At 35.3% G+C, this 25940-nt stretch overlaps 3 protein-coding genes and 1 pseudogene across 3 annotated transcripts in view; 2 read left to right on the forward strand and 2 right to left on the reverse strand.

The window, feature by feature from the left end:
- Positions 1-204: 204 nt before the first annotated feature.
- On the forward strand, positions 205-3665 carry LOC132167017 (protein farnesyltransferase/geranylgeranyltransferase type-1 subunit alpha-like). The gene is made up of 6 exons (XM_059577912.1): positions 205-249; positions 620-729; positions 2726-2846; positions 3025-3120; positions 3233-3289; positions 3432-3665. The coding sequence occupies exons 1-6, from the start codon at positions 205-207 to the stop codon at positions 3663-3665; spliced, it is 663 nt and encodes a 220-aa protein (XP_059433895.1).
- A 256-nt stretch (positions 3666-3921) lies between these two features.
- LOC132167025 (receptor-like protein 19) lies at positions 3922-6963 on the reverse strand. The gene has a single exon (XM_059577923.1). The coding sequence runs from the start codon at positions 6961-6963 to the stop codon at positions 3922-3924; it is 3042 nt and encodes a 1013-aa protein (XP_059433906.1).
- A 3768-nt stretch (positions 6964-10731) lies between these two features.
- On the forward strand, positions 10732-11904 carry LOC132167036 (protein farnesyltransferase/geranylgeranyltransferase type-1 subunit alpha-like; annotated as a pseudogene).
- Positions 11905-24094: 12190 nt separating this feature from the next.
- Positions 24095-25940, reverse strand: part of LOC132167045 (nudix hydrolase 2-like) — a 3789-nt gene continuing 1943 nt past the window's right edge. Inside the window, exons 2-6 of the mRNA XM_059577940.1 lie at positions 25435-25512; positions 25290-25340; positions 25155-25189; positions 24881-24989; positions 24095-24408 (exon numbers count right to left, since the gene is read on the reverse strand). Of these exons, the coding sequence (XP_059433923.1) occupies positions 24205-24408; positions 24881-24989; positions 25155-25189; positions 25290-25340; positions 25435-25512 (477 nt within the window). The 3' untranslated portion in view covers positions 24095-24204. The remainder of the gene's footprint in view (positions 24409-24880; positions 24990-25154; positions 25190-25289; positions 25341-25434; positions 25513-25940) is intronic.

Genomic DNA, 25940 nt, shown 5'->3' on the forward strand with positions numbered 1-25940 from the left:
AAACCACTCCTCACACACCTCCTCCGTGAAGGAAAAGAAGAGAGAGAAGAGAGTTTTGTTTTTTTGACTGCTAGTGACTGCTAGTCCTCACTAGGGTTTTTTTGGAAATCAAAAAATCCTTGCTACTTTGGGAAATACTTGAAAGTTGAAGTATATCAATTTCACAATTTACTTGGTCTAAAGCTGATTACTCTTCATGCCATAATGCGTGCAGTTCTAGTCATGTGTGGATATTCTTGGATACCGGATGTTTGATGTGGGTTAGTAAAATATTTTTTTGGACCTCAGGTTGGACCTCAGGTGTTTATTGGACATTTACAAGAATGTTCTATTACTGTGCCATTTTGTTTGTTCATACTTCAAATTATATATTTTAATAAAGCATGTTTTGGAACCTTATATGTTATACAAACTCTATAGTCTGTGCATGCGAAGCTAGGAAATCATGTGTTTTAAACAAGAACCCTCAACATCCCAGGCATTAAGCTTTTTGTGGAGGCCAAATTTGATCTCTTAGATCACATTTACAAAAATTCTTGGTGACTATTTAGCTTCGGGAGAGAATTTATTAATTCATTTTGTAAGGACTTGGGATTAAGAAAGGTTCTATTTTTTATAGGTATGGCATTTCAGGCGTTTAATACTCGAGGCTCTGGATGGTGACTTGCATGATGAATTGGGTTTCACAGAGAATATTGCTAAGAGTAATTCCAAGAACTATCAGATATGGTGAGCCACAGTATCTACGCAAGTTGATTTGTTTGTTTTCCTTTGTGATGTGTGTAAAATAGAAGAGACATTTTATGAAGATGTATTAAAAATTGTAATCTGATGTTTTATATCAAAACAAGATGCTGTCTCCCTATCCTGAACTAATTAATTGTCCAAATTGATGAAACATGCTATAGAATCCTTGTTTTGGATTAGCCTTTCGAGAGCTAGGGATAGCAACATGGTAGATTTGGTTGCCTCTACTTCTACTTGAATAATTTAGGGAATAACATCGAAGATATATATATGTGTGTGCGCGCGCAGCACTTAATATGGGATAGTTCTAGGGACAATTCATTTTATATGGGATAGTTCTAGTGTGTGCTTGCTAGCAATTTGTGAAATGTCGACTGTTAAGAGTAGTTTTATTTTATCTAGTTATTCTAGAAAGTTTATTTTATCTAGGAGTTGTGGTTTGCTTATCTTGTTCATACATATAACTGTCTGATGTTAGTCTTTGTATTGTATCTCTTCTATAAATAATATATGTATTTGTGTATTTGTGGGGTAATGTAGCTTTTTGACCCACCATTTATTTATTTACATAAACGAATGGGAAGATTAGATATACAAGCAGAACACTGAGCATGAAGTAAATGATGTTGTTTTTTCCTTTTCATTTTACCGAAGGAATGAATTAGACTTGTCTTTATTTTATTAACAGGGTAAGTTCAAGGCTGCCCTTGTAATTATTACATATTTATGTTAAAAGTCTATCTGTATTGGTTGGTTTCATTCTGGTATCAAACAATGCTTTCAATCCAAATGGATTAGACCTGTCTTTATATTATCCAAACTGTTCTACACTTGGATATTTGCTCATCATAGCTTTTTTGTCTCCAGTTTTGCAGATTTTTTGAACTTTTGTTCTTTTTTCTCACATTAGGGGTTCTCTTGGATACACACAGTGTACTTTGGTTGCACCCTCTATACTTTCTTAATGATATTGGAATTACTTATAAAAAAGAAAAGAAAATAAAAAACGGAATAAACAAGGTCTTGGATTCTTTTACTTAAAAAATAGAGGTTCTTTAGTCATCGAACATTAGCAAAAGAGTCTAGGCCATCTGATTTTTCTCTTTTATAGTATAAATATATTTTACTTGAAATTGTAATGAATTGGTGGGCTAAACCTTTGTATATTAACCGAAAGGGTAAAGTGATGAAGATATTAAACAGATTCATTATTTTTTCCTTGAAATCCTGTTAAATTGACTATGGCCATTCAATCATTAGAACCTTTCATTTTTATTTTAAGTGAGTGACATTTGTTTTGGAGATTTATTAACAAAACAAACACATGCCCCCTCCATCTGAAAATTGCTCTCACTCTTTCCTTTTTGGTTCATCCCTTGATTTTTTGAATGGTTAGAAGTCAAGGCCTGAAACTTTTCTGCTTTTCCAAATTACAACTCTTCCCCAGTACATTTTCCCTCCTTTTAGGTTTAAAGAATGAGAGGGCAACATTAGTATTGAATAAGACCGAACCTCTGGCTCAAACTGACTTGGATGCTATGGGCCTACCTCCATTCACCAAATCATATGTATACGAGTTTTTAGTTTAAAAAGATTAAATTTTGAAATAAGTACCCATGTTTGAAATGGTGTAAAAAATAGGCATCTGCATTAGAAGGGAATTGAGTTTCTTCCAACCGTTCCTTTAAGCATAGAATAATAATGCCTTATCTTCCCAGGCCTAGAGTCGTTCTCTAGTGTAGCTGATGGGCTCATTTGCTATTGTGATCTGGTCAACAAATCCTTTTGAACCTAGTTTTCTTTAACAGTAGTTTCGTTTGAATAGGGCCTTCTGATTTTGTAAATTCTAGTGAAGTTGTCATTTTAATCTATCCATCCAACTGACAAATTGTCGTCGAGATCTTTTTTGGAGTTTCTACAGCTTATTATACCCTTACCCAGGTACCACTGCATTGATCTTAGTGACAGATATTTGTAGGCATCATAGGAGGTGGGTTGCTGTGAAATTGGGAACTGATGCTACAAGCAAGGAACTTGAGTTCACCAAGAAGATACTTACTCTTGATGCTAAAAATTATCACGCCTGGTCCCATAGGCAGGTTTGTTGCTCCTGTTGCCTTCTTTATGCCAAAATAAGTTACACAGAACTCCTTGAATGTATTTTAAGCACCATTGGGGCGGAGCTTCTGTAAATTTTGAGATATATTTGGTAGTAAAATAGTAACTAGTTTAACTTTTTACTCCCTTTTCTTTTCTTTCTTTTCTCTTTTGGTGCAGTGGGTTGTGCAGGCACTAGGAGGATGGGACGATGAACTTCACTACTGTTGGCAGCTCCTTGAAGAAGATATTTTTAACAATTCTGCTTGGAATCAGGTATAGTGAGATGTTTAGCTTTGTCTTGACCTTCTACTCTGATTGATCCTTAATTTCTGAAATTCTTGCCAAAATTACAAAACAAACTTATTGTACGTTTTGTTTGCAACAGAGATACTTTGTTATGACAACATCTCCCCCTGCTGGGAGGCCTGGACGCTATGAGCGAGTCTGAAGTGAGTTACAGTGTTGAAGCCATAGTAGCCCACCCTGAGAATCACAGCCCATGGGGGTACTACCTTAGGGGGCTTTACAAAGGAGACATTGAGTCTTGGGTGAAAGATCCTCACGTTTCTTCAGTGTGCTTGAAGGTTTTGAGTGCCAAAAACAACTCTATCTTTGCTCTGAGCACAATTTTGGATCTTCTCTGCCATGGTCTCCAACCAAGTCAAGAGTTGAGAGATGTTGTGGATGCTCTCAAGGCTTCAGGCCAAAATGATCAACCAGATCCTGACTTGGCAAAAACAGTCTGTTGTATCTTGGAAGGTGTAGACCCAATGAGAGCTAACTATTGGAAGTGGCGAAAGAGCAAGCTGATGAGCTGATTGTGAGTTATTTCCGAGGATCTCTGTTGTGAGAATATCAAAAACCTGTTCCAAGTTGACTAGCATTATTGATTTAGAAAGAAAAAAAATAAAATAAAAGTTGACTTGCACTATTATTAATTTGTAATATCTCTTATCTCTTACAACACATTGCCCTTCCAAACCCTCAAAAGAAAAAGGAAAAGGAGACACACTACTGCTAACAACATACACATAAATTTATTTATTTAATAGAAAATATCTTGCATTGCTAAATTTAATTTCTCTGTCCCATCCTCCAATTCACCCTTCTTGGTTTTGGTTGCCCAATTGCAAGAGTCTTCATAACCCAATCATGCTTCTTCCTTATCATAATTTGCCAAAGAACAAGTCCAAGCATGAATCCACATCCATATCCCATCGCAACTACTTTCCAACTGAATTCAAATATAAAATCTGAACTGTGATTCCCTTCAAAGGTTAACGGTGGAGGAGGTGCATCCTTAGAATTTCCACATTTGTTTGCCAAAGGGCTTCCACATAATTTAGGATTATTACCAAACGAACTGTTAGGAAATGTGCCAAATTGATTCCCTTGTGGTATAAGTCCTGTGAGAAGATTATGGGAGACATTAAAGGATTCAAGGAATGTCAGTTGCGTGAGTTGAAAAGGGATCACACCATCCAACTTGTTTTGAGAGAAATCCAATGATTCTAGCTCCGTTAAGTTCCCCAAGCATGATGGTATAGGACCTGTAAGAAAGTTGTTAGAGAGGTTGAGCAATTTAAGTTCTTTCAGATGCCCCACAACTTCTGGAATTTCTCCTTTGAATTTGTTGCTTGAGAGATCAATAGCCATGAAGAAAACTAAGATCCTTTCATATACTATCTTCGTGCCTTTGTTGATAAGTGTCATCGAGTAGATGTAGGTCGAATAGAAATTTGATTGCATGTACATTAAACCATGTACCCCAATGCTCTGCATGGATTTCCAATTCTGGAAGTATTGAGAGGGCAACTCACCAGTAATATTATTATGTGAGAGGTCAATGACGCGTATGTTTGGGAAATCAAAACTGCTATTAGAACTTTCCATTTCGCCATAGATTCCATTAGATCGCAAAATGAGAACCCTCAACTCTGGAAGAATGCCTAGCCAAGAAGGGAAAGCATCATTCATCTGATTGTTTCCCAGATTAAGAACTTCAAGATTCGTACAATTTGCCAATGATCTTGGTAGGCGCCCCTGTAATTTATTTTGGCTAAAATCAATCATCTCCAAATCATTTCCTTTTGCAAATATTTCGGAAATAGTCCCATGGAAGTTATTGTCGTGTAGATTTAGAACAGTGAGAGAATCACTCAAGTTGCCTAAACATTGTGGAAGCAAGCCACTCAAGTAATTGCTTGACAAATCAAGAATAAGAATTGAACTGAAATTGCAAATTGATTGTGGGATTTCTCCGGTCAGTGTGTTGTTTGAGATAGAATACCAACGGATAGAAGGTGGTGGGACTGGGAGTGAACCTCGAAGCTTGTTAGAACTAAGATCCAAAATCATTAGATTAGTCCTGGTGGGAAAAAGTGGAAGTTGATCAAAACCAGTCAGAGAGTTGGAATTTAAATATAACTCAGCAAGAGTTTCTTTATTTAAATTCCAAATCCATTTTGGAATTTGGCCATGAATCTTGTTGTGAGAAAGATCCAAAGACAACAAGTTATCTTGGTGCTTTAGAAAATCTGGGAATTCACTTAAGTCACAAGAAGCTAGAAATAAAGATGCAAATTTTGGATGAGTTGCGTTGATACTTGGCTTTGTAAGCAATGAAATATTGTTACCAGATAGACTGAGATGAGTGAGGTTTTCGAGTTTCAGAAACAAGTCAAATTTTACGGTGCCACTCAAGTGATTAGAAGATATATCGAGATATTCAAGATTCACAAGCCTAGATATTGACTGTGGAATTGAACCATGCAAGCCATTATACCCTAGTTGTAGGAAGGTTAGTTGGGTAAGGTTACCAAGTGAAGACGGCATTGGTCCAAGCAAATTGCAATTTCTAGCCCCAAAATAATACAAGGAATTAAGTTTACCAATTGATTCTGGTAACTCACCAGAGAAATTCGTCCCAGAAAGTCTCAATATTTCAAGGTGGCTGCTTCTGTTAAATTCCGGAATGCTTCCGGTGAGATTTTGATTAAAACTCACAAGAAGAGACCGAAGATTGGGCAAATGGAAAATTTCTATGGGAAACTGACCATGAAACCAATTATCCTCTAGATGTAGTGAGATTAGTTGGGTTAGGTTACCAATTGAGTGCGGTATCTCACCGGAGAAACTCGTCCCAGCAAGTGCCAATGATTCGAGGGGGCTGCTCCTGTTAAATTCTGGCATTCTTCCGGTGAGATTTGCATTGTCGCTCACATCAAGAGACCGAAGATTCGGTAGATGAAAAATTCCTATGGGAAACTCGCCATGCAACCAATTACTTGCTAGTTGTAGCGAGATTAGTTGGGTAAGATTACCAAGTGAAGATGGCATTGGTCCAAAGAAATTGCATCCTTCGACATCAAAATAATGTAGGGACTTCAATTTACCAATTGAGTGCCGTATCTCACCGGAGAAACTCGTCGAAGAAAGTGCCAATGATTCGAGGGGGCGGCTCCTGTTAAATTCTGGCATTCTTCCGTTGAGATTTGTATTGTCTCTCACATCAAGAGACCGAAGATTCGGTAGATGAAAAATTCCTGTGGGAAACTCACCATGCAAGCCACAACCTGCTAGAATAAGAGATGTTAAAGAAGATAAGTTTGCCAAGATATTGGGTACAGTGGATGATATGTTAACCTCACTAAGATGTAGTTCTTTCAAGTTTGTTAACTTGCGAGCTATACTTGTGAGCCCAGGCTTTTGGAGCTTCAATGAATTCCTTGAGAGATCTAGGGAAATTAAGTTAGAGAGCTCTAAAATTTCTGAAGTGATCTGGCCAGAAAATACAGAATAAGAGAGATTGAGGTTTGTTAGCCTCGAAAGTTGTCTAAAACCAGTTGGAATTCGAGAAGACTTAAAGTCATTGTCAGCAAGATTAAGGCTCTGGAGGTGAGCAAGCTGGAAGAGACTGCTACTGGAGTTGATCGAGCCATAAAGAAAGCAGCTGCTAAGGTCGAGACTGATCACATGACCCGTGTCCTTATTGCACTTAACACCGCACCACTTGCAGCAATCGCCACTTTCAGGCTTCCACAACGAAACTTTCGAATAAGCGGAGCCATCAACAGATGCAGACTGATTGATGGTAAAGCTTTCCTTGAATTTCATTAAGGAAAAGCTCTCATCATTGTGGCACAATGGCTGCACAAAAGAAAAAGAGGCAGGAAATATAAGATGAAAAAAGGAGAGTGAAACAAGAGAGCGCAGGAAGGCAAAGAGAGAAGGTGAGAAACCCATAATAATGTTGTACTGAATTTGTTTAGGTCTTAGATAAGATGAAAGTGAATGTTAGGAGCTCAATTTTATAGAGTGAAGCTTAGGAGACTCTTATCTCCACCATGTCTGGTCAAGTCGTCTCAAGATAAGGCTTTACAAAAGAGATGGATCCCACCACTTCCCACTTTTTATTTTATTTTTTAAGAAAAAAAACATTCAACTTGACTTCTGTTTCAAAAAAACAAAAAAAAAAAAAAAAACAAAAAAACAAAGAGACAAGGACATGAGAAAAGCACGTATAACTTACAAAACACAACAAAGACTTAAAATATAAACAAAGAGATATGGTAATCCTGATTAAGTGCTTAAATAATTACATAATTAAAAGATAAATACTCTAAAGCATATTTTATGATGAAACAGCACCTAAAGCATGTGATGCAAAAATAATCATTGAAAGATGATCGAGCCAGATATGAGCCCAAAAATAGGCAATATTCAAGACCCTCGAGTTACTGGAAGGAAGAAAAATAGCTTATTGAATTTTAAAAAGTGGTGAAACATTTCTTAGAGTAAGAAAAAACAAACCGACTGAATATTGAGGCTACATGCCATCAATGGAGGCATGATTAATGATGATTAAGAATTTGGAAATTAGGTGTAAAGAGATACTTGAGGACAAGAATTCCCAACAACTAGGCTCTTGACTCCTTGTCTTCAATCCTTTCTCTTATTCTATTCTAATATCATTTCCAAGTCAAACTATTTTACAGTCTCTCATACTTCACTCCAAGACTCAAGTCGTCTCTGGGGGTGGGGGGGGGGTTCATTATTACTTTTTGGTCTCTCTCATACTTCAAGTCAAGACTCAAGTCGTCTCCGTGGATGAGGGGTTCTTTAATCGTGTCATTATTACTTTTTGGTCCCTACTATCACAGATGACACGAAAATAAACATTTAAAAACAATATTAAATTTTAAATTTTCAAAATCCCTCAATTTTTTAATAAATACAAAAATTTCTAAGATTTTTTTTTTAAAATAAAATAAACGCATGAATCTTTACAATTTTTTATAATAAAAAAGGGATTTTGGGAATTTTTACAAGATTTAACAAAAACTACTAATTAAATTGAATAATTGAAAGAAATTGAAAGTTTAATACCCTTAATTAGAAGTACGAGCAACATTAGAAGAGGAAGCATCACATTTATCCAAGGCAAGCCAGGTTTATCAAAAGAATGTTTCTGATCCTACAACATGTTATCAAGCTTATTACTAAAAAATTAGGTGTAAAGAGACACCAATTCCCAACAACCAAGTTTTTTATATTTGTTGTATGACTCGACTCCCGGTCTTCAATCCTTTATCTTATTCTATTATAATCTCATTTCCAAGTCAAACAATTAGAGTCTCTCATACTTCAACACAAGACTCAAGTCGTCTCCGTAGATGAGGGGTTCTTTAATCATGTCATTATCATTTTTTGGTCCCTACTATCACAGATGACATGAAAATAAACATTTTCATTTTTAACATGGTGAATAATAATAGGTATTATATATATATATATATATATATATATATATATATATATATATATATTTTCTTCATTTTATCAAGCTTATTACTAAAAAATTAGGTGTAAAAATGGGCTTTTAGCATTACTTTATATTCTAACATGGTGAATAATAATACGTATATATATATATATATGTATTTTTTTTTCATTTTATCAAGCTTATTACTAAAAAATTAGGTGTAAAGAGACACCAATTCCAAACAACCAAGTTTTTTATATTTGTTGTATGGCTCTTGACTCCCGGTCTTCAATCCTTTATCTTATTCTATTATAATCTCGTTTCCAAGTCAAACTTTCAGAGTTTCTCATACTTCAACTCAAGACTCAAGTCGTCTCCGTGAATGAGGGGTTCTTTAATCATGTCATTATCACTTTTTGGTCCCCACTATCACAGATGACATGAAAACAAGATGTAGTCACCCTATCCTGAACTAATTAATTGTCCAAATTGATGAAACATGCTATAGAATCCTTGTTTTGGATTAGCCTTTCGAGAGCTAGGGATAGCAACATGGTAGATTTGGTTGCCTTTACTTCTACTCGAATCATTTAGGGAATAACATCGAAGATATATATGTGTGCGCGCGCGCAGCACTTAATATGGGATAGTTCTAGGGACAATTCATTTTATATGGGATAGTTCTAGGGATAATTCATTTTATATGGGATAGTTCTAGTGTGTGCTTGCAAGCAATTTGTGAAATGTCGACTGTTAAGAGTAGTTTTATCTTATCTAGTTATTCTAGAAAGTTTATTTTATCTAGGAGTTGTGTTTTGCTTATCTTGTTCATACATATTACTGTCTGATGTTAGTCTTTGTATTGTATCTCTTCTATAAATAATATATGTATTTGTGTATTTGTGGGGTAATGTAGCTTTTTGACCCACCATTTATTTATTTACATAAACGAATGGGAAAGATTAGATATACAAGTAGAACACTGCGCATGAAGTAAATGATGCTTTTTCCCTTTCATTTTACCGAAGGAATGAATTAGACTTGTCTTTATTTTATTAACAGGGTAAGTTGAAGGCTGCCATTGTAATTATTACATATTTATCTTAAAATTCAATCTGTATTGGTGGTTTCATTCTGGTATCAAACAATGCTTTCAATCCAAATGGATTAGACCTGTCTTTATATTATCGAAGCTGTTCTACACTTGGATATTTGCTCATCAAAGCTTTTTTGTCTCTAGTTTTGCAGATTTTTTGAACTCTGTTCTTTTTTCTCACATTAGGGGTTCTCTTGGATACACACAGTGTACTATTGTTGCACCCCTCTATACTTTCTCAATGATATTGGATTTACTTATAAAAAAAAGAAAAGAAAATAAAAAACGGAATAAACAAGGTCTTGGATTCTTTTACTTAAAAAATAGAGGTTCTTTAGTCATCGAACATTAGCAAAAGAGTCTAGGCCTTTTGATTTTTCTCTTTTATAGTATAAATATATTTTATTTGAAGTTATAATGAATTGGTGGGCTAAACCTTTGTATATTAACTGAAAGGGTAAAGTGATGAAGATATTAAACAGGTTCATTATTTTTTCCTTGAAATCCTGTTAAATTGACTAGGGCCATTCAATCATTAGAACCTTTCATTTTTATTTTAAGTGAATGACATTTGATTTGGAGATTTATTTTCAAAACAAACACATGCTCCCTCCATCTGAAAATTGCTCTCACTTTTTTCTTTTTGGTTCATCCCTTGATTTTTTCAATGGTTAGAAGTCAAGGCCTGAAACTTTTCTGATTTTCCAAATTACAACTCTTCTCCAGTACTTTTTCCCTCCATTTAGGGTTAAAGAATGAGAGGGCAACATTAGTATTGAATAAGACCGAACCTCTGGCTCAAACTGACTTGGATGCTATGGGCCTACCTCTATTCACCAAATCATATGTATACGAGTTTTTAGTTTAAAAAGATTAAATTTTGAAATAAGTACCCATGTTTGAAATGGTGTAAAAAATAGGCATCTGCATTAGAGGGGAATTGAGTTTCTTGCAACCGTTCCTTTAAGCTTAGAATAATAATGCCTTATCTTCCCAGGCCTAGAGTCGTTCTCTAGTGTAGCTGATGGGCTCGTTTGCTATTGTGATCTGGTCAACAAATCCTTTTGAACCTAGTTTTCTTTAACAGTAGTTTCGTTTGAATAGGGCCTTCTGATTTTGTAAATTCTAGTGAAGTTGTCATTTTAATCTATCCATCCAACTGCCAAATTATCATCGAGATCTTTTTTGGAGTTTCTATAGCTTATTATACCCTTACCCGGGTACCACTGCATTGATCTTAGTGACAGATATTTGTAGGCATCATAGGAGGTGGGTTGCTGTGAAATTGGGAACCGATGCTACAAGCAAGGAACTTGAGTTCACCAAGAAGATACTTACTCTTGATGCTAAAAATTATCACGCCTGGTCCCATAGGCAGGTTTGTTGCTCCTGTTGCCTTCTTTATGCCAAAATAAGTTACACAGAACTCCTTGAATGTATGTTGAGCACCATTGGGGCGGAGCTTCTGTAAATTTTGAGATATATTTGGTAGTAAAATAGTAACTAGGTTAACTTTTTACTCCCTTTTCTTTGCTTTCTTTTCTCTTTTGGTGCAGTGGGTTGTGCAGGCACTAGGAGGATGGGACGATGAACTTCACTACTGTTGGCAGCTCCTTGAAGAAGATATTTTTAACAATTCTGCTTGGAATCAGGTATAGTGAGATGTTTAGCTTTGTCTTGACCTTCTACTCTGATTGATCCTTAATTTCTAAAATTCTTGCCAAAATTACAAAACAAACTTATTGTACGTTTTGTTTGCAACAGAGATACTTTGTTATAACAACGTCTCCCCTGCTGGGTGGCCTGGAGGCTATGAGAGAGTCTGAAGTGAGTTACAATGTTGAAGCCATGGAGATACCTTCGCGGGCTTTACAAAGGAGACATTGAGTCTTGGGTGAAAGATCCTCAAGTTTCTTCAGTGTGTTTGAAGGTATTGAGTGCCAAAAACAACAACTGTATCTTTGCTCTGAGCACACTTTTGGATCTTCTCTGCCATGGCCTCCAACCAAGTCAAGAGTTGAGAGATGTTGTGGATGCTGAAGCCCAAATGATCAACCAGATCCTGACTTGGCAAAAACAGTTTCTTGTATCTTGGAAGGTGTAGACCCAATGAGAGCTAACTATTGGAAGTGGCAAAAGAGCAAGCTGATGAGCTGATTGTGACTTATTTCCGAGGATCTCTGTTGTGAGAATATGAAAAACCGTTCCAAGTTGACTAGCATTATTGTTTTAAAAGGAAAAAAAAAAGAGTTGACTTGCACTATTATTAATTTGTAATATCTCTTATCTCTTACAACACATTGCCCCTCCAAACTCTCAAAAGAACAAGGAGAAGGAGACACTACTACTAACAACGAACACATAAATTTATTTACCTAGCTAATAGGAAATATCTTTCCTAGCTAAATTTAATTTCTCTGTCTCCTCCAATTCACCCTTCTTGGTTTTGGTTGCCCAATTGCAAAAGTCTTCATAACCCAATCGTGCTTCTTCCTTATCATAATTTGCCAAAGAACAAGTCCAACCATGAATCCACATCCACACTACAAAAAAATATGAGTTTTTTGACGTGGCAAACAGTAAATTATGTTTGCCACGTCAAAAACTTTTGACGTGTCTATTTAAGCACGTCAAAAAAATTTTTGTTGACGTGTCTTTTTCTACACGTCAAAAGTTTTTTGACGTGTGAAATCGACACGTCAAAAACTTTTGACGTGTCAATTCCACACGTCAAAAACTTTTGACGTGTCAATTCCACACGTCAAAAAACTTTTTTTAATATAAAAAAAAATTAACAATAACTTTGATATAAACAAATATGCATTAACAAACTATTAATGTTAATTGGCATAAAAAATTAATATTTATTGTCATTAGTATAAATTATAGTTCATTATCATTAGTATATATGTATGCATGCGTAAATTGATCAGTCTATTAATATTAATATGATAGCTACACATATTATTTTTCTAAAAATATATAAAACATACTCGAAGCATTTATTTTATAAGACCTGCAAAAGTTATATGAACTCGACAAACACAATATATGCGGCCGGTTAGTTGATACATTTAATTATATATCTGTACATCTAGAATATATGGGTTTTTTTTTTTATATTCTCTAATTAATTTTAATTGGAGAGAATAAATATATATATATATATATATATATATATGATAGAGTAAATACTATTTTAATAACATTTAAATAAATAAAATTTTATGAAAATAGCTTAAATAAGATAATATATAAAAACTTATATAAATATATATATATATATATTTTATATAAGTATTTTGACGTGCATGTTTTGGCAACAAAACCTTTGACGTCATGCATGGCATCAAAACTATTGACGTGTCAAGCATGACACGTCAAAAAATTATATTAATAATTTTAATTATATAATTAATAATTTTAATTATATCAAAAATAATTTTAATATGATATAAAAAAATATGTAATAAACAACACTTAATGTTAATTGGCATAGAAAATTAATTTTGATTGGATAGGAAAATTATATATAGTTTATCATATTAGTATAAATGAAGTTGGTATATATATATATGTATCATGCATGCATAAATCGATCAGTCTAGTAATATTAATATGATAGCTACCCATATTATTTATAAACAAAAATATATAAAAAATACTCGATACATTTATTTTATAAGACCCGCAAACCTCACATAAACTCGATCAGCCAACGCAACATATGTTGTCGGTCAGTTCATACGTCTAATTATCTATACGTCTAGAATACTAATTTATTTTTTCTCTAATTATTTGTAATTGGATAGAGTAAATATATGATAGAGTTAATATAATTTTAATATAATTAAATTGTGAATATCATTTATAATGATTTAAATAAGATAATATATATATAATTATTAATTATAGGTTTTTGACGTGTCATTTGTGACACGTCAAAAACTTTTGACGTGCCATGCATGGCACGTCAAAAAGTTTTGACGTGTCATGCATGACACGTCAAAAACCTATAAATTTTATATTTTTTATATATATATATATATATACCAAAACTCTATTTTTTATTTTGATATTAAAAAATATGTATTAAAAAATAAATTAATGTTAATTGGCCAAAAAAATTAAATTTTGATTCGATAGGCAAATTATAGTTTATCATATTGGTATAAATTACTTAGTATATATGTATGCTTATATATTACTTAGTATATATGTATGCTTATATATATATATATATATCATCGTGCATAAATGTCGGTCTAGTAATATTAATATGATGGTGCAAAATAATATTATAAACAATAATATATAAAATACTTTCGATACATTTATTTTTATAAGACCATAAAACCTCCCATGAACTTCGTCGATAGCACTTAACATATGTTTATTACGATTAGGAGTTCATGCGATCTAGTATCTATAGATACAGAGATACTAATTATTTTCTCTAATTATTTGTGATTGGATTAGACCCCAAATATATGATAGAGTTAATATAATTTTAATATAATTAAATTGTGAATATCATTATAATGATTTAAATAAGATAATATATATATAATTATTAGTTATAGGTTTTTGACGTGTCATTTGTGACACGTCAAAAACTTTTGACGTGCCATGCATGGCACGTCAAAAAGTTTTTGACGTGCCAAACATGGCACGTCAAAACCCTATATAATATATATATATATATATTATCTTATTTAAACTATTTTCATAAAATTTTATTTATTTAAATGTTATGAAAATAGTATTTACTTATATATATATATATTTATTCTCTCCAATTAAAATTAATTTGAGAATAAAAAAAAAAAACCCATGTCCTTTTATAAGACCTGCAAACCTCATAGGAACTCGACAAACACAACATATGCGGCCGGTTAGTTGATACATTTAATTATATATCTATACATCTAGAATATTAATTTGTTTATTTATTTATTATCTAATTAATTCTAATTGGAGAGAATAAATATATATTTATATATATGATAGAGTAAATACTATTTTAATAACATTTAAATAAATACAATATTATGAAAATAGTTTAAATAAGAATAAGAATATATATATATATATCATAAGTTTTTTTTTTGGCCGTGCCATGTTTGTGCGTCCAAAAGCTGACACGTCGTACATGGCGCGTCAAAACTGGCGTGTCAAGCATGACACGTCAAAAAACCATATTAATTTTCATTTTATATATATATATATATATATGTATATGTATATATATATCGAAAATGATCTTAATTATGATATAAACAAATATGTAATAAACAACACTTGAATGTTAATTGGCATAGAAAATTAATTTTGATTGGGTAGGAAAATTATATATAGTTTATCATATTAGTATAAATGAAGTTGGTATATATATATATATATGCTGCATGCTTAAATTGATCAGTCTATTGATATTAATATGATAGGTACCCATATTATTTTTCTAAAAATATATGGGTCATATTCGATACATTTATTTTTATAAGACCTGCAAACCTCATAGGAACTCGACAAACACAACATATGCGGCCGGTTAGTTGATACATTTAATTATATATCTATACATCTAGAATATTAATTTGTTTATTTATTTATTATCTATTTAATTCTAATTGGAGAGAATGAATAATATGTTATATAAGATGAAAACATTATATAATAAAAGAAATAAAATGTTAGTAGAAATAAGTTTTTATTATATAATTATAATTAAATTTATTAAAAATTAAAAAAAGGGATATATGGGCTTGACGTGCCAATGTGGCACGTCAAAAAGCCCCTCGGGAAGGCGCGCATTTTTTCTGCAGCGCCTTCCCCTGCACGTCGTCTCCTGCATCTTCTTTCTTTCTTCTTTTTTTTCCCTCCTGCCACGTCATCCCCTGCATCTTCTTCTCTCCCATTTCTTTCTCTCACAGCGCCCAAGCCATTTCAAGCCTCCGCCTGAAACCCTCAACACCCATTTTCGTTTTTCTCCTTCAACCCAGCCAACCTCAACTCGCCTCTGCAGCATTTTTCACGTGGTTTTCTCCCCCTCGGTGGCTCTCTCTCTCTCGCCGGCGCACGTCACCGCCGTTACTCCCTCCGGCGACCACAACCTCGAGTTCGGCAGGCTCTCTCACGCTCTCACTCGTTCTCCTACTCGAAAATCAGGTATATATATATATATATATATATATATATATATATATATATGGGTTTATATACATATATATATACACAGATATTTATATATGGGTTTATATATGTGATTATATATTTCGTAATATCTATATATATATATATATAATCTGCAAATATATATATACAGATTATATATTTATAGATTAATTATATACATATTAATTAAATTATTTAATAGATAATTAATTAAATTATATAAAAAAAATGTAATTTACAATGTAAATTAATTTTATAGGTTAAGTAAGTAATTTATTTGCTTAAGATATATGTTTTGTAATATATTTGAATAGTTTGACATGTTTGGTTTGTATATGGTGAGAATATTGTTTAATGTATTTGCATGCATGCATGTACAATTACGTACCTTGGTAGTTTGAAATTATTTTTTTCTGGAGAATTTTGCATTTAGATGTAGACCCATATTTTGTGTAGGTTTTGATTAACAACGGCATATCTATATATATGATTCGTATGTGAATGTTTACATTTACAAAACTTAGAATAATTAAGTATGTCATTCCTAATATGCGTACGTATAAAGTAAAAAACAAAGAACATTTGAATTGAAGCTGGATATTGGATTTCATCTACACTTTCCATACAAATGCATAAATGGTTTATTAAACGAAAAAAAGAAAACCAACATTTAACCTAACTAGCTATATGTAGTTTATTTAGGGTGCCCATATGTAATTTACTTAGGTTTTGCACATTAAGATTATGTAGATGTTATAATTAAAAGTCAATTTATGTGTTCGTTTATTAAAAGTGAAAATAAAAAAATTATAACGATGTAGTTAAAGAACCACAAAAAATAAAAGAACATCTAAGTAACTAACTTAGATTTATTTAATTTATTCAGTTAGGGTCTCAGTACTTAAAGCTATGGACAAGAGTTGGATGACACAGTCTAGGGGTACAAGGGAATACAGAGACGGGTGTAGATCATTCGTGGACTTTGCAGTTAGGAACTGCACAATCCCTGATGGAAAAATTCACTGCCCCTGTAAGGTGTGTCGTAATAAGCAGCGCCACTCGCCGGATTTGGTATTTGACCATTTGACAGGGGGTAAGGGAATAATGATTGCATACAGAATTTGGTATTATCACGGGGAGAGGCCTGTTCGGGATCCTGTTGCAGTTTCTACGTCGTCTACCACGAACACGGATCAGGGTTTAGGCGCAGCACAGGGTGAAAACATGCGGTCAATGTTGCGTGATCTATTCGGCATGCACGATGTCATGGAAGACAATTGTGAGCCTGAAGTTGCGGTGCAGGGGAATGAAGAAACTGTGAATGAAGAAGCCGACGACAGTGACATAGTAAAGTACAGTAACTTGCTTAAGAAGGCAGAGAAGCCACTTCATGATGGGACCAAACATAGCAAGCTTAGTGCTACTGTACATCTGTACAACTTAAAGTGTGTTGGCGGACTTAGTAACACAATATTTTCATCTTTTCTTGAGTTCATCAATCAGTTGTTGCCTCCTAGTGATGAAGCTTTGCCGGTTAATACATATGAGGCAAAAAAGTTTCTAAGGGACATGGGCCTCGGTATGAGAAGATCCCGGCGTGTCCTAATAATTGTATGATATTTTGGAAGAACAATAAGGATTTGGATACATGTGCTGTTTGTGGAGTATCTAAGTGGAAGGATGAAATTCAGTTGGATGAGGATGGGCAACCCATTTCATCGAGTAAGAAACGCCCGGTGAAGGTGTTGCGGTGGTTTCCACTTATACCACGGCTACAGAGATTGTTTATGTCAGAGCATACTGCTCCTTACATGAGGTGGCATGCAGAAGGCCGGACTAAGGACGGTGTATTGAGGCATCCGGCCGATGGTGAAGCGTGGAGGGCATTTGATAATTTGCATCCAGACTTCTCGGCGGACAGCAGGAACGTCAGGCTTGGACTAACCTCGGATGGATTTAATCCATTCGGAAACATGAGCACATCCCACAGCACTTGGCCTGTAATGCTTGTACCGTACAACTTGCCTCCTTGGACGTGCATGAAACAAACTTCATTTATACTATCGCTGATAATCCCGGGCCCAAAGTCACCTGGAATGGATCTAGATGTCTACCTACAACCCTTAATTGAGGAGTTACAAGAATTATGGACTGTAGGTATACGCACATTTGACGTGTCCAAAAAAAAGAATTTTGTGCTACGAGCCCAGTTGATGTGGACAATTAATGACTTCCCGGCATACGCAGATTTGTCTGGGTGGCCTAACAGGGGTGAGAAGGCATGTCCCTGCTGTATGTACTCGACGAGGTCCAGGCGGTTAAAACACGGCAGGAAATTTTGTTATATGGGGCACAGGCGATACTTGCCTATTGATCATCCGTGGAGGAGAAATAGAACAACATTTGACGGCAAACAAGAATTTGAATGTGCCCCAGATGTGCCAAGTGGAGATGAAATTCTTAGACAATTGCAAGATATGGCATATGGAGATGAGAATGCCGGTAAGGCAAGGGCGGATAAAAAGAAAAAAGACAAGAAACGAAAGAAGAGTGGGGCGACAGAAAGAGAAGGCGATACTAGTACTGCTAACGTGTTGTGGAAGAAGAAAAGTGTTTTCTTTAGGTTGCCGTATTGGAAAGATAATCTATTACGGCACAATCTTGATGTCATGCACATTGAGAAAAATGTGATGGACAACATTCTTGGTACAATACTAGACATTCCAAAGAAAACAAAGGACAACATCCAAGCCCGCACAGACTTGCAAGAAATGGGGTTGAGACATACACTTCATCCGTACATAGGCGAGGATGGTAAAACATATATGCCCGCAGCTTGTCACACGATGTCTAAGGAAGAGAAAACTCAGTTTTTGAAAGTGCTTCGAAATGTAAGGGTGCCGGACGGATATGCCTCTAATATTTCTCGATGTGTACGACTTAGTGATTGTACGATATTCGGGTTGAAGAGCCATGATAGTCACGTAATTATGCAACAACTTCTCCCTATTGCATTGCGTGGATCATTGCCAGGAAACGTGGTAAGACCACTTGTCGGGATTTCTGCATTCTTCAGGGGCATATGTTCAACGTCATTGACACGAGATGATATGGACCGATTAGAGGGTGACATTTATGTTACTTTGTGCCAGATGGAAAGGGTCTTTCCCCCAAGCTTTTTTACTGTGATGGTTCACTTGGTCGTGCATCTTGTCCGTGAATGCCGACTAGGTGGACCGGTACAATATAGGTGGATGTATCCGGCAGAGAGGTAAAATAGCTTTACTAATATTCATATTTATGAATTTTTATTTTATATTAAATCGTCACTAATTATAATGAATGAATTATGATCATATGTAGAAGTCTTGGGGTGTTCAAATCTAATGTCCGCAATAAAGCGGCTCCTGAGGGATGCATTGCGGAGGGCTACATAGCAACGGAGTTGGTTGCGTTCTGCTCAAGGTATCTAGACCACGCACCAACATTTCACAATAGGACTGTAAGAAACCCAGATGGTTCAAAGGGGGCGGGAACACGAGTTATCCTCGACCGTGTCACATTGACACAAATTCACCGATACATTATTTTTAACTCGGATGAGTTCCTTCAACTACGGACGTAAGTCGTGTTAGTAGTGTATACAAGTTCAATATGACCTTGAACCCTTAGTTGTGAATTATAATATAATTGAAACGTTGTATTGTAGGGTGCACATGGATACACTTAGGCGTTCATGCAGTAGGGGGCGAACGACGGAGGATCAGTTTGAAACCCAACATCATGCGCTATTCGCCGATTGGTACCGTGACTACGTAAGACTACCGTGACGTTTAACTGTTACTGACCCATTATATTTAGTTGTTGATTCATAACAACTAAAGAAACTTTCTTATGGTCAATTTTTACGTATGTGCTTACAGGTCGATCGATTGGACGACGGACAAAGGAAGGAATTAGGTCACAAACTGGTAATGCATTGTAGAGGGCCGAAGGCCACAGCGACTAGATATAACAGATATGTGATTAATGGAAAGCTGTTTCGCACTATTGCATGCGATGCTGGAAAAAGGACCCAGAATAGCGGGGTGTGCGTGCCAACAGTTGATGGTGAAACGTACTATGGGAAGTTGACGGAAATAATTGAGGTGGAGTACTTCGACAGGACTAGGTATGTTTTGTTCAAGTGCGATTGGGCGGATAACACGAGGGACAGGGGGTACAAAGTTGACGAGTATGGCATACTGCTTGTCAGCTTCAAAAACCTTGTCCACCGGGGCCAGGAAATTACTGATGAGCCGTATGTGCTAACGTCACAAGTTGACCAAGTCTTTTACGTCCAAGATGAAAGGGACCCTGATTGGGCTTGTGTTGTAAGAACTAAACCTAGGAACGTATACGACGTTGGACAAGGTGAAGGTTCTGATGATGAAAGTGTCAGCTACCACGAGTGTGAGCCGCTCCTATTGACTAGCAGTAATGAAGTGGATCCCCAGGATGACATTGACTACATCCGACAAGACTTAGATCCGTATGTGATTTAAAAAAATTTAAAACTTTAATAATATATATCGTTCACATTTATTTTGACGTATTTAATGTTATTTCTTTCTACATTGATTGGTTATATTGGTGATTTTTTTATCTATTATATACATAATTAATTGAGTATATTATGTGTTTTGCAGGTTGACATGAGTACGCGGGGGAAGAGTAGACGACGACGGTCTCCACAGATAGACGACCAGGGGTATAGACCCTTGCTCCCTGAGCATGGGGAAGGGTCTCAGCCGGTTCCCTATGATCTTGGCACTCCATGTCCTACCATGAGCGAGTTAGGTGTATGTGGACATGGTGAGGTAGAGATGATGTTTCCCCATGAGTTGAACACGGGTATACCATACAGTGAGCCATCGCAGCCAGATGATAGCGAGACACAATACTATGGGGAGCATGCGGATGATGGCTCAGGTGACTTGGAGGCCGAAGATCCTCCAGAAGTGTTGGGCGGTCGAAAACTCCGGACAATAAGTAAGTATATATGTTTAAAAAACTCAGTTTGAATATGTATAAAATTTATGTAGTTAGTATTAAATTTGAAATTAATAAATTTTGCAATTATTAATGTGTTAGGTACCAGGGGAGACGGGAGCACCCAATTTCAGGTGGTGGACATCCCACCATCGAACAAGAAGTGGGAGGTCCCCCTTGGCCAAAAAATCGTCTGCGAGTACAATAAAGCATGGCAGCCCGTAGGATTTAGCGGGATGAAATTCAGAAGGGAGGCCGGGAACGTCATAAGGGCAGGGACTTATGTTAAGCTCCGGGATGAATGGGAGCATGTACATCCTCGTGCGAAGGAAGATATATGGGACACCCTTATGGTATGGTTACATTTTTAGCATATGTATTTCAAGGTCATATTTTAGCATATGTATTTCAATATTTTAAACATTAAAGTGTGCAATTATATTTGTAATTTGTTTGATTTATATATGCAGACTCAGTTCTACATGCCGCCTGAATACAATATTGAGGCGATTAAAAGGGACGCCTTCAAAGATATGGGCACAAAGCTGAAGAGTTGGAGACACTCTGTAAAAAAATCATTAAAAATTCAAGCGGGTGATACTCCAGACTCAGTGAAGGCGAGAATGGGTGAAGATGCCGTTAGGAGATACGACCCAGTGGACTTGAATGTCTTGTTGGTGAGATGGTGCGACCCGAAAAATCAGGTACGTCAGGAGTGTTTTCAGCAATTGGCTAGTGGAATTAATTGTAGTTTCATTAATTCTAATTGGGTTAGGCCTGACATTTTAAGACTTATATACATGTAGGAGTATGCTGCCAAGATGAAAGAATTGCGAGCAAAAAACAACACGCCTCACTGCACTGGGTCGATGAGCTATGCTAGAGTGACACATCAAGAGGTACTTATATACATATATAATCGGTTGTTTAAGTCAAAAACACGTCTTATGTTTTTTTTTGTATGCAGACCGTAGACGCGGGGGGCACTCCTCCAACTCGAGCGGAAAGTTACATCAAGACTCACACATACAAGGAAGGTGGCTATCCGAATGACGTGGTCAGAGAAAGATGTGTAAGTACTCAAGCATATATATTAACGTTCCTTATATATACGAGATACTAACTTGTTTTTTAATGTACAGGAGCTGATGCAGGAATTGGCGGCCACTGACCCGGCAAATACTGATACCGTGACGGAAGGGACGGTACGGTGGACACCTAATGACGCGTATGCTCAGGCGCATGGAAATAAGCCGGAGTATGCTGGTAGGGTCCGCCAGCTGGGTGCGAATGTGCTGCCGGTGCGGGGCAGCATACATTCATACTATACACCGTCCTAGACACGGTCTCAAAATTCCTGGAGCTCCTCGTTCTCACAGATGACAGATAGAATCAGAGAACTTGAAGAGGAGCGGGCAGCACAAAAAAGTGCAATGGATGAGATGGCGAGGCAGATTGAAGCACAAAAAGTCCAGATAGCAGAGAAAGATGACATTTTTGAGGCTCGTTTCCGCCAGCTCGAGGCAATGTTCGGGTCGACGTCTGGGTCTGCGCCCCCGAGAGGTAATTCTATATTTTATTTTGTTTTTCTAACAATTGTTCACTATTAGAATAACTGTTACAAACCCCTAGTTACAGCGGTCCATTTTAAAACTTACGTATATTTGCATCGTATTATAGAATAATTTCTAATTTTTGTATTGATTATTATTGGTTCACAATTAATTCGCAGGTAATGCAAATTAGGAGTTGGAGGATGATTGTGTTGAGTAGAGCACCATAGGGCTGGTCAACACTGTTTGTTGTTTTGTATATTGTTAGATACTCCAGAAATGTTTTGTATATGCTTGTTGAGACTAATTGAAACTAATTTCTAGTAGATACTCCAGAAATGTTTTATTGTATATTTGTTTTGCCTTGTGTTAGAACGTTTTTTTTCATTTATATATATGTTTTGTTATGTGTTGTGTTGAAATGTAGTGTGTGTGTTGAAATTTTGTTTGTTGGATATTGGATACATATTATATGAAGTTGTGTTGTGTTGGATATCTATATTGGATATAGAATTTTGTTTAATGAAATTGTGTTGTCTTGGATATATGTGTTGGATATATATATTGGATATATTACCTTGTTTAATGAAGTTGTGTTGGATATATATATTATTGGTTGTGTTGTGTTGGATATATATTGGATGTTGGATATTCGATATATATTGGATATATATTGTGTTGGATATATATTGGATGTTGGATATTTGATATATATTGGTTGTGTTGTGTTGGATATATATTGGATGTTGGATATTGGATATATATTGGTTGTGTTGTGTTGGATATTGGATATAGGATATATATTGGTTGTGTTGTGTTGGATATATATTATATAGGAATATTTGATATATATTGGTTGTGTTGTGTTGGATATATATTGGATGTTGGATATTGGATATATATTGGTTGTGTTGGATATTTGATATATATTGGATATATATTGGTTGTGTTGTGTTGGATATATATTGGATGTTGGATATTTGATATATATTGGTTGTGTTGTGTTGGATATATATTGGTTGTTGGATATATATTGGTTGTTGGATATTGGTTATATATTGGATATATATTAGATGTTGAATATATATTGGATGTTGGATGTAGATTATTGTAATTGAATATTTGAATGTTGGATGTTGGATGTAGATTACAAATATTGAAATTATTGGTTATTGGTTATATAAGGAATTATTGTAATATCAGGATTTATCAGGAATTGTAATTATTGGAATTATTTTAAAAAAAAATATATATATATTTTTGACGTGTCAAATTGTCTGACACGTCAAAAACCCCCACGTACAATTTTTTGACGTGTCGGATTGACACGTCAAAATATTTTTGACGTGCCATTTTCGACGCGTCAAAATTTTTTTGACGTGTCACTGTAGACACGTCAAAAACCCCAGTTTTTTGACACCTACCCTTTCGACGGTCGATGAACGTCAAAAACGACGCGTCAAGAGAGGTTTTTGACGTGTCAATACCATTGACACGTCAAAAACCCCCAGTCAAAAAAATAATAATTTTTTGTAGTGGTTGTTTGTTAACATACACCCATTGCCTAACAAACATATATGCTTTCTGGAATATTAACGGGCATCTGCTTTCTTGCTTGAATCAATATACAAAAGTCATAATTCACTATATTAATTTTTTTACTTGAATTTCAATACAAAAAATTTAAGGACAAATTGCATAGATCATATCATTTATTGACACTGCTATATTGAAAGCTACTGATGGCCAGAAGTTAATAGGTGTATATCTGGATTGTTGCAGTAAAGGCAGCTTGTTTTGCCAGAAGATGTAGCTGCAGATACTGGAGAAAAACCAGCATAGCCCTTATCTGACTTTGCCAAGCATATCTTGGCAACATAATTGAATAGCTCATGTTCTCGGATAAAAGGTTGGGCTGCATATTCCTCAAATGGCATCCACTAGAGAATAGAAAAGAAGAAAAAAAATGAACATAAGGAAACCTTGTTTCATATTTCAGTAATTTAGGAGGTCCTACGTTTCAATTACTTCAAATACAAGTGCAAAACATCAAACCACAAGGCCTGGTTAAAAAGTGCCCAATTGGACTTGTCAACTAGACCCTGACTCCAGCATGTGATTGTTCCTTAAATTCATTTCTTTCATAAAAAATGAACAGCAAACTGATCAATTTGGCTCATGGTCTTGCATCCATCTAGTATGATATTGGAAGAGTCAATCCAAAGAGTAGCAGCAGCTAGTAGGATTGACCAAAGTTTGATACATTTTATGCCTATTTCCACAGTGTGACTTGCCCAAAATCATTTTGATTAACAAAACTAATGCAATTTTATACTCAAAACCCAAATCCAAGTTGATGCAAATTTACTGAATGCAAAACAAGCATAGTGTGATTGTTGAAAAAAAAAGTACCTGGGCTGCTTCAACCTCCTGATCCTGTTTCTGGATGTCAAAGGAGCGTGGTTTCAACATGCAAACAAAGAACAAATCTGATTTGCTAAAGAATGACTTGTGGCTTTCCCTGTAATGAGGGCCAAAAATCAAAAAGGAGATTGAACAGCATGCAAATTATATTGAAATTTATCAACCTAATAATACTAGCTTAGTAAAACTTGCTTTTACAGGGAAGATTTTCTGCAGACCCATCTAAAACAACAATATGTGTAATACTGAGAAAGATTCACACCTGAATGCTAAAACCTCCACAAATTCTGCATCAATCTGAAACAAAATATAAGGAATGGTCTTAGATTTGCATTGGCATGTGTAAACTCACATGTATATTTCATTTGAGTCAACCCATTGCACAATTATGACTTACTCCTGTCTCTTCTTTGACTTCCCTAACTGCAGCTGTACATATATCCTCACCCTGTAGATGCAAAATTTCAATTCAAGATGAAACACTTTTCTAAAGTGTTCGTTCTAAAGAATTGGATAAAGAACCGCACTCATAATGTACTCACTTCATTAACAACCCCAGTAGGGAACTTCCACACGCCTGTTTCTTTGAATCTACCACCATTCTCCATAACTACAAGCACCTATCATACAATAACAAAAATTTCAGTAGTCAGATATATCAAGCCATCACATTTCTGGGAAATTTAAATTTTCAAGCCAAATACACTGGAGCATGCGATTTTTTCAACAAAGAGGAAAAAAGAAACAGAGAGAAGCTATATGATATATGAACAAAGCAATCTGTACTTGAGAAACAAATGAAAACTACCGTTTGATCCATAGAGTGTACCTCATTTTTTTTACAATATTTAACAATACTCCTTTCAACTTTTCAAACTAGAAGACCATGACAGAGCTAGAAATTTATCTTTGGGGGCCAAACTAAACTTCTGATCATCAAAATTTGAAGTTCCATCTTTTGTGTTTTTGCCTTGAGATAATCTTATGGTGTCCATTTGGTTATAGTCAGATGAATGACCAATCAATCTAAGTAATTTGCATATATATG

The sequence above is a fragment of the Corylus avellana genome, chromosome ca1 (genome assembly GCF_901000735.1).
Source record: "Corylus avellana chromosome ca1, CavTom2PMs-1.0".
Lineage (NCBI taxonomy): Eukaryota > Viridiplantae > Streptophyta > Magnoliopsida > Fagales > Betulaceae > Corylus > Corylus avellana.

What these genes read in the sequence shown, in the direction of transcription:
- LOC132167025 (XM_059577923.1), bottom strand. Translation starts at nt 6,963, where the DNA reads ATGAAATTCAAGGAAAGCTTTACCATCAATCAGTCTGCATCTGTTGAT.
- LOC132167017 (XM_059577912.1), top strand. Translation starts at nt 205, where the DNA reads ATGCGTGCAGTTCTAGTCATGTGTGGATATTCTTGGATACCGGAT. An exon ending in GATATTCTTGGATACCGGAT is followed by an intron (nt 250 to 619) that starts GTTTGATGTGGG and finishes TATTTTTTATAG; the next exon opens with GTATGGCATTTCAGGCGTTT. An exon ending in ACGCCTGGTCCCATAGGCAG is followed by an intron (nt 2,847 to 3,024) that starts GTTTGTTGCTCC and finishes CTTTTGGTGCAG; the next exon opens with TGGGTTGTGCAGGCACTAGG.